The sequence below is a fragment of the Barbus barbus genome (assembly GCF_936440315.1).
Source record: "Barbus barbus genome assembly, chromosome: 17".
NCBI lineage: Eukaryota > Metazoa > Chordata > Actinopteri > Cypriniformes > Cyprinidae > Barbus > Barbus barbus.
This window is the reverse complement of record NC_136745.1, coordinates 27,195,038-27,208,732: the sequence shown is the minus strand read 5'-3', so window position 1 is coordinate 27,208,732 and position 13,695 is coordinate 27,195,038. Positions and strand designations below refer to the sequence as shown.

General features: G+C 35.0%; 2 protein-coding genes across 2 annotated transcripts; both read right to left on the bottom strand.

Moving 5' to 3' along the window:
- Positions 1 to 2,045: 2,045 nt before the first annotated feature.
- On the bottom strand, positions 2,046 to 8,456 carry LOC306883317 (beta-1,4-galactosyltransferase 7-like). The gene is made up of 6 exons (XM_079438494.1): positions 7,903 to 8,456; positions 6,054 to 6,383; positions 5,064 to 5,289; positions 4,878 to 4,961; positions 4,681 to 4,785; positions 2,046 to 3,698 (listed from the first exon to the last, which is right to left on the bottom strand). Exons 1-6 carry the CDS (start codon positions 7,953 to 7,955, stop codon positions 3,543 to 3,545), a joined length of 954 nt encoding a protein of 317 aa, XP_079294620.1. The 5' UTR covers positions 7,956 to 8,456; the 3' UTR covers positions 2,046 to 3,542.
- Positions 8,457 to 9,085: 629 nt separating this feature from the next.
- LOC306883503 (transmembrane emp24 domain-containing protein 9-like) lies at positions 9,086 to 12,648 on the bottom strand (the record flags this gene model as incomplete). The annotated part of the gene is made up of 5 exons (XM_079438803.1): positions 9,086 to 10,545; positions 10,659 to 10,805; positions 11,651 to 11,776; positions 11,852 to 11,952; positions 12,438 to 12,648. 5 exons carry the CDS (start codon positions 12,646 to 12,648, stop codon positions 10,396 to 10,398), a joined length of 735 nt encoding a protein of 244 aa, XP_079294929.1. The 3' UTR covers positions 9,086 to 10,395.
- Between the last annotated feature and the right edge of the window lie 1,047 nt (positions 12,649 to 13,695).

The following is a 13,695-nucleotide window of genomic DNA, read 5'->3' as shown; positions in this document are numbered from 1 at the left end:
AAGGTGTCTTAATGAAGCAGACACAGATCAAGGCAAGCAGGCATTGATCTCGCGGCTTGACATGTCTCGAGTGCCTCTCCTTGTCTCATTTGTCAGTTACAAATGCAATAAGTTGTTGAGAGAGGATGGAGGCTAATGGGGTGGATCAGAGTCTCGGAAACCCTGGACAGATGTCACCCTTTTGAGAAGGAACAATCGTGGCTCAGGAGCCACACAAAAGCCCCCCTGCTCAGGCCTTTCACAATGCACCCAGCGGAAACCCATGTGAACCACGCAGGGCACAGGCCTCATTGAGCCCCAAAGCAGCCCGTCTCCAGCCCTCCTTTCTCAGTCCCTCTGCATATAATTAATAGCTTTCTCTGGCCAATTTTGTCCCCTTTGCCTCAAATACAAATGGCCATTAACATCTATTAATTTTGCCTCTGGCAATTGATTGCAGATTGTGCAGAGCTGAGAGGCTATAACAGTTGGAGTTTTTGTAAGCACTCTGGGTGTGAAGCCGAGTTAAAATGTGATTATTGTTCCCCTGCCTGGAACTAACTGGTGTTAAACCCTCTTTGAACACAGAGAAGCCAAGATTGGTTATTTTACTAGTCATTAGCTGACTCCGAGAGCTTAAAATTAAACAGACGACCATAGCTATTGACTTGAGGAACATGATGAAAAAATAGCACGTTTCTGAATTCAGCTATTCACGATGAAAAATGTACAGAAAGATACATTACAAAAAAACTGAATTAAGCTGTAAAACTTCTTAAATTATGTATAGAACTCAGATCTATTAGGAATGTTAATAGACATCAAACTCTTTTCTTATTGCTGAATGCATTATTTGCAGAAATGTGCAAAGTATTCTTTTTTTAAACAGAAAGTTGCATATAATATGGATTAACGTAAATACTTTTGATGCAGGGTTTGGTTTAAAAATAAGTAGCAGCCTAATAAATGATATAGAAATATTACATGACAATGAAAGCCAGAATTAGTAACATAATTTGTAAAACAGGACAGGTTCTCACAGTAAAACAATTTTAAGTTTTAATATGATCATGATAAAAAATAGAATGACTGAAAAATACATTCAACAATGTTTGCATGTAAATATGTAAAGGAGGATAACTAATTAAGGATGCAAGGGTTTAAGCACACAATCGTTGTTTAATGTGGCACTCGAATCTTCACTAAACAACATAAATGTATTGCAGGTCTCAATCTGAACTGATACAGGCTTGTGTCAGTCTTCAGTGAAGGCTACCAGAGCACAAGTGGATGCATTTTATACAAACAGCGTCCTCTAGTGCACTGATCTGTTGAAGACACAGAGCACAGCATACTGAAGGAGTTAGCCATGTTTTTAAAATCGATGGATTGAAAGATACTATTTACTGCTTAACAATGCATTCAAATTAACATGGGGTATGCATGCAGGATCACGATTAAAATGCAGCGGTTGCCCTTTAATTTTAAACGGAAAGAGCACAGACAAAGCCTTATTTTGTTTATATGAAGAGATTTATTTTATTTGGGTTTAGTTTTATTTACATTATATTTTTTAGCACTTTTATTCAAAGCGACTTACAAATGAGGACAACAGAAGCACTCAAATTCAAAACCAACAAAAGAGAAATAATATGGAAATGTTATATTAGTATATTATTATAGTGTTAATTTCATTTTCACAAAGAAACATGCAGCATTTTGTCCAAGCAATAATAAAAGGACACATTTCATTTATAATTTGTCTTAAATCTCATCGTTACATCTCAATAAAATATAGGCTAGTGAATTAAACTAACTCGATCATAATGCGGTTTCGTCCATCAGAGTTGCAGCTCATCATATTGTGTTTTTGGTTCGACGTGGAAAGCAGTATTTTTTTTCCCTAAAAGAAATCAGTTACATTGCAGATCACATAAAGACCTCTCATTTTAACATCTCGGACAAATTAAAACTTGATGTAAACAAAGGGCCAATCCAGATTCGCACACTAAAATACATATGCTCAATATCTCAGATGAACATTCACTGACAAAGGAGGACAGATTGAGGTGTTATTCTTTAAAGTGACCATTTACTTACACATTTGAACAGGTTTAAGAACTTATATATACACACAATTATTTCAGCATATTATTATTTCGGAATTTTAGAGTAAAAGTCATTAAAACTATGGAAAAAGCACAGTGTAAAAAAATTTATTTAAGCTTATTTAAGCTTCTGGACTCCAGCTCTTCTTAAAAAAAAAAAAAAAAAAAATTAATGCACGGCAAAAAATATGTTAAATGTTTAATTACTTAAAATTATAATTATTTAAAACATTTGAACATACAACTTTAGAAGGCTTGTAAGCTAACGAGACATTTATCTTCACAAAATTAGCAAAGTGTGTCCAAACTTTTGACCCTTTGTTCAATTTACCTGGCTTAAACGCCCATTAAAATGACAATCAATAGCCATTCATTTGCTTAAAAGGAAATTACGCAACAGCTCATTAAAACCCAGCACCGTGAACTTCATTAACAGTACAGTGTCGTGGAGCTCAACAGCATTGTGTACTAATTGCATGTACACAACAAATTTTCTTGTGTGAAATAATACTCAGATTGCATGCATTACAGTGTTATTGACATTGCTCTGCTGGTGAATGTGAAGTAGTACCCTGTATTTTAATGAAGACAGTAATTGCAATGTCATACAGTCATATTCTCTTTATTTTTTGGCAAACATGTTCTGTGCAGTGGTTTACACTTTAGTTTGGACAGAGTACTGATTCACAGTTTAATTTCAGGCATTGCCAATAAAAAGTATGTAGAGTCCGAATTTTATTAACATTTGCGTTGCAAGATGTTTTTTGGATATAGCTTCATGCTTTCAGTTCATAAGATCTATATATAATCCTGTGAGTGTAACAGCATTCCATGCATCTGAAACATGGGAGAAAGTACAAAGATTGAAATTAGGAGACCTTTGCTTTTATATAAATACTTAATAATGTGCAAATACAATCCAAGTACCCTCGAAACCCTATCATATATATATATATATATATATATATATATATATATATATATATATATATATATATATATAATATTGTCCTTTTGAAGACATGATTTTGAATTCAAGCGAAAAGAAACAGAATTCTGTCAAGACACGGCTGAGCAAAATACTCACAATTGCACTAAGAGAAACGGTCCAAAACAGGCCACTGCTACAACTAAAATATTATAAAAATCGGACATTTGGATGCTCGTATTTGAAATGTAGATGATGCAAACTCAGTGCAGTACCTGACATTGGTCCATAGTTCAGTTCAAAAATGAGGCAGCGCTTCATCATGGATGAAGCCAACAACACTGTCCTATAAAAATAAAAACTTAGAGAAAAGTTATTTTCCCACAGTCACATGTTCAAGTCCTTTTGGTTAGCCGATCAGGGTGATTTTTCAAGTGTGACTGGCACCAGTAATCTGTGAAAGACTTCCTGCCGCCACAGAAGGAGAATGCAAATCATTCTGGCTTTACAGGTCCTGCTAAAGCATATTAGCTGATCTGGCACCATGGGGTCAGGCTGAGGTCACACTCTAGAAAGGTGTTGATGACAGTACATGGAGCTCCGCTGATGGTCACTTCCTGTCTGGACTCCACCTTGTAGCGGAGGTTAGTCAGGCCACCCTCTGGGTCCACCTTAAACTGCTCCTGCAAACGCAGACGGACACAAATCCAAACATTAGGACAGGGGTCTGCATGACCACAATGTGTCATGAGAGAGCAGAGATGCAAACAGGTAAGGGGGATATTTGCTTTGCATGCTCATTTATAGTTACTTTAACGTATTTATGTCCAAAATTGTAATCGTCACAAAAAAAAAAACATCTTGTTGCAACATTTTACAAAAATCAAGATTGAATACATTTGGTCAAAATCCTAAATGAAGTGCTATGCAGGCTATTTAAGACAATATTGTCTGATCAGACGACAATGCTGACCTAAAATGCTAAATGTTTGCCCTCTCTCTCTTCACAGTTCCCATATCTCAGACCTCAAATACATAAAATACCACCCTTTTAGACATAGTTTTTGAAGTAAAGAGTAAAATAGTACTATACAAAACAACCAGGGGCCAGATCAACATATCAACTTCCAGACTAAGGTGTGGAAGCATTTACTATTTATTATTAGTATTGGTAAAAAAAAATTAATAACTTGTAACTTAATAATTTGAAATAACTGTCGTCTATTTTAATATATGTAGAATTTTCACATTGTGACATGATTCTTCAGAAATCATTCTAATATGCTGATTTACTGCTCAACAAACATGTTGAATGCTAAACGTTATTTTTTTCAGAAACTGTTACACATTTTTCCAATATACATCTTCAATATTGTCAAAAGAAAGCATTTGAAATAGAAACCTTTCGTAACATCATAAATGTCTTTAATGTCTCTAGTTATGCACTCATGCTAAATATATTAATCTTACTAATCATCTAACTTTTGAAAAGTTGATCAAATATATACTTACTATACCTTTGTCTGCTAAATGACATCAAAAGATATGAAATAAACATTTTAATAAGCAAAATCAAACTTTTTTTGTAGAATATGATTAATACATAACCATAATGTTGCTGAATTTCATGAGGTAGACATATTTTAAAGTACAGATTTGTTTTACCTGCTTTTGTGCAGCGATCCGCTTCTGATCTCTCTTCCTCCAGGCTGGATCATGGATGTGTCGAAATGTTTTAGCTCCTGTAGTAATATCTGTTGGCCTAAAAAGCTGCAGATATTTGAATGGTAAATACACAATGATCTTTGAAATACAGTTAAAGATAACATCTGTTTTTTAATTTTTCAAACATTTTCAAGTACCTTAAGATCAGCTGTTTTTAGTCTTCTAAAAAACTCGTCATCTTCTCTTCCCCATCCCCAGAAGCGGTTTGACATGCCATTGCACTTCAGACACACATGATGGTTGTATTGGTAAGCGATTGTAATTTGCAAATGAATTCTCTTCAGAAGCAGTATTCAATACTCACAAGTATTCAGGTTTCTTACCAGCTGGTAATGTTTCTTGCTAAGCAGCAGGATTCCTCCAACATACGTCTTATAATGATACAAGGGATGAAGCTCTGGAGAGGCCACATGGAAGGGACCCTCCTTTGGGAATCCATAGTCCAGAGCCTCATTTTGAGGCAACAAGTCCACATCATGCATTGCAATGTAGTCTGTGTCATTACCGCTTTCCATAAACCCAACGTTAATAAGAGAGGCCCGATTGAACCTGAAAAGCATGAATATTAATTGTTGTGCAATGGATACTGCTTTCAATAAAAGAACAAATACAGTGGCATTACAACTTGTAGAATCTGTGAAAATGTGAATAATTTTAACAAAATAAGAGCGATCATACAAAATGCATGTTATTTTCTATTTAGTACTGTCCTGAGTAAGATATTTTACATCAAAGATGTTTACATATAGTCCACAAGACAAAGAAAATAGCTGAAATTATTAAAATAACCCCATTCAAAAGTTTGGGAACCCTTGGTTCTTACTACTGTGTGTGGTTACCTGGATGATCTACGACTGTTTTTTTGTTTTGTGATGGTTGTTCATGAGTCCCTTGTTTGTTCTGAACAGTTAAACTGAGCTCTGTTCTTCAGAAAAATAAAAAATAAAAAAATTCTGAAGAACAGAGCTCAGTTTAACTGTTCAGAACAAACAAGGGACTCATGAACAACCATCACAAAACAAAAAACTTGTGGATCATCCAGGTAACCACACACAGTATTAAGAACCAAGGGTTCCCAAACTTTTGAATGGGGTTATTTTAATAATTTCAGCTATTTTCTTTGTCTTGTGGACTATATGTAAACATCTTTGATGTCAAATATCTTACTCAGGACAGTACTAAATAGAAAATAACATGCATTTTGTATGATCGCTCTTATTTTGTTAAAATTATTCACATTTTCGCATGCCACTGTACATACATATGAATTCAGCTCTGGGAGCTACACTACTACAGCAATGAAAGGTACTCACCTAAAGTGATCCAGTTGGTTTACAATAAATATTTTATGCCGTATTTTCTTTTTGTTGAGGAAAGTGTGCATATAAGGGACAAATATAAGCAGCTCTTCAAAGCGCTCTCTGAATGGCACAATGAGGGCCATTTTGTGAGGGCCCCAGGATGGGTCATCAGCTGACAAGGACCGTCTCTCTACAGGACAGGGCTGGTGAGGGAGGTGACTGTACCCAGTCGTCTGGCTCATGTCTCCTGAACAAGTCAGCTGCACCCAAAGAAGAGAGCCCAAAACAAACAGCATGCAGAGCCCAAAGAGCTTCCAGACGGTGCATTTCCTCGACAGAAAACTGGAGACAAATACATTTGTGTGAAACCTCAAAATATTTGCACTCACCCTGACATAACGGTGTTCAAGCGCTAAATAAATGGACCACAACAGTCCCTGCAAAGAAAACATTTATTACAGCCCCCCATACACTTTAAACCCCCCATTTAAATGCTTGATGCGTGAAACTGACTTATTTCCCGTTAAAACAGGAATTAGTGCTCAAACACAAATCAGAAGTGAGGTACAGTCACATTTATCATTGTTCTGCACATTTTTGAGTGCAAAATCCAGTCATTTCAATAGTGATCCAAGCAACTGGGAATTTCATGCGAGCACAAGAGATTTCCCTATGCAGATTTCACAACAGCTACATGTTGATTATGGAAATTTGCAGTGCTGTCCAACAGAAAGTTACTTGTTTTCATGTTAAGCTGTGCTTCATACATTGCTACAGTTGACAAGGCTGCTTTTTCCCATGAAATTTAACTAATGTGACTGTACCTTTAATTAGTGGGAAGGACATTCGCAATTCTAGACAGCATTTGATTGGACAAAACGAATGAGTGCAAGATGAGTCATCAATACTTTTGGTGAGTTTTCCAAGAGGAGAAATACTCTACAATTAATACAATGTTATTTATTATTATTATTAAAATTATTTTAAATGCTTATGTCTGCACGTGACTTAAAAGCTAACAGAAATACTAGCCTAAAAGTAATAAAACTCTAGTTATGTCATAATTGAAGTACATTACAAAAAGTTTACACTAAGAGGTTTAGAGAACCAGTCGATCAAAATTAATTAGCATAAGCAATATACAACTGCAAGCATTAGCTACATTGGTTGACAAACATATTGTTGATCATGCATCTTGCTCAATCAGACTTAACCCTATAACGCCTATAAAGTACCAAAATGATTAAAACCTCTCTTAAAAACCTGTAGTACACAATCTACTACTACTGACTGATAGTTTACACATTTTTAGCCAATAAATGGCCTTTTAGTCATTTTGCTTTACAGATTTTTTTCCTGAAGTAAATGTAAGAATTACATACAGGCCTATTGTTAATAATATTTCAAGATAAGCATTTACTGGACTGATGCAACTTGTGTTTACTTGATTATCAAAAGCCTGATGTATCATATTTAAAGTTTTGCCACACAAAATAAAAACTATAGAGCTTTGATCTTTGACATATTACTAGGAGATATAGAGGGATTTCTATTAATTTTATGTAATTGATCTTATTTACTGTTATAATAATACACAGTTTGGGTCTCTGGATAAAACTGATGTGTTTGAGCTCCATATTCTCACTATATGAGGCATAATGCATCATGCAAACATTGTCTACAGGGTTAAAACTCTACACACATCTCAAAATACTCACTGCACCCTTTGACTTTCACTTCTTGAAATGATGAAACGCATGAAGCAACAACTACTAGCAAGCTAAGATCTTTTGCAAACCCACCTGCAAATGCCTACAGCAATAGGATGATATTGGAATAAAACACACATTAGAGAGGTTACCTTCTCTCATCTTTGAAATACAGCACAGGTTTTCTTCTTGAAGAGTACATCATCTTTGTACCACGCAAGCAGATCGTGAGATCTTCACTGATACAGTTTTGAGATAGAGATCATGTCATCTACATGTTAAAATCAAAGTGTCTTCTGTCTCTTTCATCACAAAGGACTTGCCACTTTAAACCCCATTCTTCCTAGCGCTCGGCTTCAATGATTTATTTCATAGTAGATACGATGCCAATCACTCTATCCTCTGTAATGCACGATCATAAGCCTAGTTCATGCCTGTTATGAATGATTTGATGAGTTCAGTTACACGTCGCTCAAGACGGTGCGACAAAAAAAACAAGCGCACGAGCTCGCGGTGATAATTTAAGATTAACACATCCGTCTGATTTACTTAGACGTGTTTCACATGCCTCAAAAATACTGTATGGTTTCTGCTTCTTCTATACGGCGTGTCATTGCCGGTAATAAAACTTAAGTGACAACTGTGACAAAAGAAAAAATCACACGCTGGCTGCAACCGTCCGTCTTTGAAATATTCCTCCGGAAACAACGAACGGAATAAAGTTCCTATGCTTTCCTGACCTGACCGGTACAATTAATTTAGAAACATAATTAGAAATATTTTAATAGTTATAAAGCGAAGGTAACCAAAGGACAGTGGTGCAAAAAAATAATAAAAAAATAAATAAAAAGATACAAATATGACTGACTCTTTTCTGAGAATCGGTTCATTTTTATGAACCGGTTAAAATGATTCACTGACTATTTTTACGTCATAGGAATATTACACGCTCCATTAAAGCTTCATGTAGGCACAAAGCACTGTTTATTATATTAATTACGCAAGTTAAGGTGTTTACTTTAGTTATTCGTGTTCTGCGTTCATCTTCATTTAGCTCATAAAACAGTTGTATTTACATTTATTAGCTGAAACGGGTAAATATATATAGTCTAGTAAATAAAATAGCATACATAAAGTTCTGAAAGGTTTAAATAATTAAATATATCTATGTAATGAAAATGGCATTAGTTAGTAAATGTGAATTATTGTACTGTATGATGACTGGCAACAAAAGTGTTTTATATCATTAGCCAAATATGGTCAAGGTGTGCAATTAATTCCTATCTTGTAGAAGTTGTTTTACCCAAACCATTATGAAGACAACTGAGCCAAAGCTGGGGAGAGTGGGAAACTTTATTTCTGAGTGCAATTATGGGGTAGATTTCTCACCAATAAATTTTCCCTTAAAAAAATCAACCCATTTCCCTGTGGCTGTTCACAAACTAAAATGACCAAAAACAAACAGAAAAGTTAAACCATACAAATGTGATGGCAAAGCAATTCAGTGAGCAGTAATCTACGTGTAACAAAACACTCAAAACAACTTGTTTTTTTAAAAGAAAACACATTATGACAGCAGCTGTGGTATCTGAAATCACAAATATCGTTTGCTGTTTTTACAGTGTATTCTGGGCAGATCAATTTAAGAGTGAATAAACCATTGAAATCTCTACATCAACCTGAGGAGCTTACAATAGGAAAAAAGATGGGGAAAATATGATAATGTTTGTGTAAGATAAGGTTAGACGGCTCTCAAAGGAAACAGAAAAACTCTTTCAGAGTAATAGGCAATAGCTAACGGGTATTCATGAAAAATATAAAACCTGATATCATTTATTTCAATGTGCCAAGTACTCCTAATTTAACATTTTACCTTTTGATAACTACATTTGGCCATTTATTTGGATATATACATTTCAAACATGTACCAGTTATTCAAAATCACTGAGGTCAACATCAAACTGTAGCTATCAAAAGGGAAGAAGGCCTAATATGAACTCGATCAGTGTTCCTGACAGCAAAAAATAAAAAGGGGCAATAGAAAAGAAAACAACCAATTGTATAAAGAATAAAAACTGAAACACCAAGAAACATTCACTCTGAGCACAACTTTAAATATCATACTAATTACTGCATAACCAAACAACAGAATACATTTACACCTGCCACCAGGATAAACTCGGTTATTTTTGTCTTATAAATGTTTAAGCAGATAATCCAAGGTCATTTAGGAAAAACATCACACTCACAGCCCAGTTAATGTGTCTTCATCGGCTTTCTGAAACTAATGTCAGAGATTATTTTATCAAGTTTCGGGGCTATAACAAATGGTAACCACTACGCAATTTGTGTTTTGAATCCAGTTAACTGCTTTGTTGAGTGCCTATCACCTCCAAACAGTAACAAACTGTAATGCGTTTCTGAACAGAAACTAGGTTCACATTACATGGGGTGTGGCACTGAAACGAGCAGCGTAAAAAACTCAATGCAGGATAAAAGAGGGCAATTTAGGGAGGGAACTAAACTGAGAGCATGTTGACTTTTCAGCAGTCTTGACCACACATGAAGCAGGCAATCTTCAAAATGCTGTGTGTACTGTATCAACTGACAATCATCACAACTTTAAAAAAAATCAGACTACAGTTCTATACTAATTTCTTGGCCTCAAAGAAGCTCTTCAGATGTCTCATTTGCCAAAAGCCAATGGCCACCAGGATCAGCGTCTGGACGATAGACCACCACAGGACCCTCTGATTGGTGCTCTCGCTGGTCTGTCTGAAGCGCTCCTCACGATACTGGAAGAACAAGAAAATTCAGATTAGGATCACTCTTATGCACACATGACAAATGTTCGATCATTAGTTCTGTATAACCTGGATTTTACCTCTCAAACCTACAGAGCACTTACCCTCTGATAGTTCTGCTCTTTCTGGACCTGGTCCACCTGCTCCATCAGCTGTCGCACCCTCAGCTGCAGCTCCGTCAGCTTGTCTTTGGCAGCGATTTCTGCATAGTTGTTTGTATGCTCACCAACTTGGATGTCCAAGTGAACACGCTGTATGGAAAATTCAAAAGCCATTTGAATAGGTAGCCACTGAATATTAGATGGTGCTCTACACCATAAAAAAGAAAAAATATACATTTGTAATTGTGTGTGTGTGTGTGTATATTATAATATTTTTATAATAAAAAGGTGTAATAAAGATTTTGTACATAAGATTGTGACCTGTGTAATATTTCTTTTTACAAATAATAATGACCATCATAACTTTTTACCATGATTTACAGAAGATACCTACTAAAATGTAATTCGGTGTAACACTAGTTAATATACCACAAATATTGTCATGGACATTTAGAGGAAGAATTATTAGATGACATTAAAACCCTCTATTTAAGGATCACAGTGCAGCCCCCCAAAACTAATTTATTGTAATTTTTAATTATTACCAGTCTATGACAATCTCCTAAAAAAAACACTAGGTTTTATTCATTTATCAGCAAGTTTTTAAATAATTTAAAATGTAATCAAATTTAGTATGATCCCTTTTCTTCTATATATACAGTTCGGAATAATAATGTTTTATTTTTTAGATAAATATGGGTTACGCTGCATTATAATTGAACATTATTTCACCCATATTTTATTTTGGCAAAAATTATTTTTAACATTAAAACAGACATTTTCCTTGCATTTATATATGCTATCCTTTATTTAAAATAAAATGTAAAATTAAATACTAAATTTTAATTATTCAAAAAGTTTTATGGATTAACACATTCAGTTCCTCACAACAATGTTTTGTCAGTTTGCGTGGAACATATTTGCATGGTGTATTCTGCTATTCAGCAGCGTATTTATAAATATAGTTTAAGGAGAACAGAAGAAAATAAACTCACAAGCATCCCTCCAGCAAAAAGAGCAAATTTGGAGGAATTTGAGTGCAAGCAGATTTGATGCTCTCCCGGTGTGTGGGAGGTGAAGATAAACCTGCCCTCAGATCCATACTGGCGGGACAGGATCACCTGAAACCCCAAAAAACATAAGCAAATGAGAACAACGAAATACAAACATGCTTGACTTTTATTACTCAGACAGACCTTCTCATCGGGATCTTTCACTTCCACAAACATCCCAAGTCCTTGAGTTGCAGGCAAATACTCTTCTTTCTGCTTGTCATAGAGCTGTGTTCGGTAGTTACCTGGTTAAGACAGATTCACATAGTTGTAAGAAAGAAATTAAAGTCATTTCAGAATAATCCACTGACAAAAATACCTGACTAAACACAGCAAGTCATTATCTTAGAGTGAAAAGTTATGTCATATTCACTTGGTGTTGTGTCACTGCATTCAGGATATTTCAACATCAGATTCATGTCTCATAATTCATCTCTTCATCTAATTTAGTCCAGCAGGATGGATCACTATAGCGTTACCTTCATTCAATGTTATAAAAAAGCGTATTAGTTAATACTGTTGCTTTCTCGGTGCAGTATGCATGTCTATTAAAATGTTATTTTGACTACGTTACGGTAAAACCTACAAAAAAGCTAATTTCTAACTTATATTTTGTTTAAGTCAAGCTGGTTGCCAAAGAATGAACTCTACCTGACAAACCTGCTAGTTAGCACTAGGCTAAGCATTAACGTGCAGTACAAAGTTAGCTTATTCTGTTTTTCCTACTTACCTATTATCATGGTTTCGTCCGGTATTTCTTCTATGAAGCATTTCTTTTCAGTCTCGCCGATATGAAAATACAACGCAGACACAAAACTGTTGTAAATGTTTAACAACAACACCAAATAAAGTGTAAACTGCATTCTGACCGCCACCATCTTGACACTGCCGGTGAAACGCGCACTGCGCATGCGCAGAAACTCCAATGCCACGTAACCCATCGCAGGCCACCGTCCAATCAGATGCGGAAAACGCATTGCCCAGATTGTTCACGGTCATTGTAGTTTTATGTACTGGTGGGGATTTTGATTCAACCGAGTGAATTGAATCTTTTTCAACATTTTTCATGACTGTAACAAATCCATTTTTATCGGCTTTATGGGAAAACTAAGTTGAGATACGATTTAACAAGCTTATAGGGATTCAGCGCGATTACTTGCCACAGTTTAAGAATCAATTTGCTTTATTTAATTTTCATATTTTACTATGTTGTTGCATACTTCGGCTGTCAATCAGAAAGTAAAACGGCTGACCAAATTAGGACAGTCTTTTTTATCACTATAGGAACAAAATATAAATCATAAACAATATCTTCAAAAAGAACAGGGACTTTGGAAAATGTAGTTTTAAGTACAAAACTAAAAAAACAATAATACTAATATAGCTGCAAGCAGTGATGGCGGGCCCAAGCCGACAGTGCAAACGCCACCCCGGTGGCATCAGGAAAACATTTATTACAGTAAACCTCTGGCAGTCTGGTTTCAAGGGATACGGCAATTAAAGGGTTAATCCAAACCATCAACTCACACAGAACAATATATGAAACTTTAACACTTTACAATAATAATTTAACATGAACTACATTAACATGAACAGTATGTAGTATTTATTAATGTTAATTAAGTCCAAAATGCATTAATACATTATTAAAATTTAAAGTTGTATCTTTTGAACATGACTATTATTACTAACAATAAAAAGATTAATAAATGCTGTAAAAAATATATTGTTCATTGTTAGTTAATGCATTCCCTAATGTTAACAAATGAGACCTTATTATAAAGTGTTACCTAAACCTTTAATGATTCATAAGCATCTTTAAAGGTTTTATTGATCTATAAGCATTTGTGAAATATTTTGCCTGCATTACAGCTTAGTCTTCATCTGTGAGCTGAACTGTTTTACTGTTACATTCATGTAAATTCAGATGAATATCATGTCACAGGATATCATAGGTCAGTATCAAATTATTATTTGCAGCACAAAAA

What these genes read in the sequence shown, in the direction of transcription:
- LOC306883317 (XM_079438494.1), bottom strand. Translation starts at nt 7,955, where the DNA reads ATGATGTACTCTTCAAGAAGAAAACCTGTGCTGTATTTCAAAGATGAG. An exon ending in TATTTCAAAGATGAGAGAAG is followed by an intron (nt 6,384 to 7,902) that starts GTAACCTCTCTA and finishes ATTTGTCTCCAG; the next exon opens with TTTTCTGTCGAGGAAATGCA. An exon ending in TAAAAACAGCTGATCTTAAG is followed by an intron (nt 4,786 to 4,877) that starts GTACTTGAAAAT and finishes AAATATCTGCAG; the next exon opens with CTTTTTAGGCCAACAGATAT.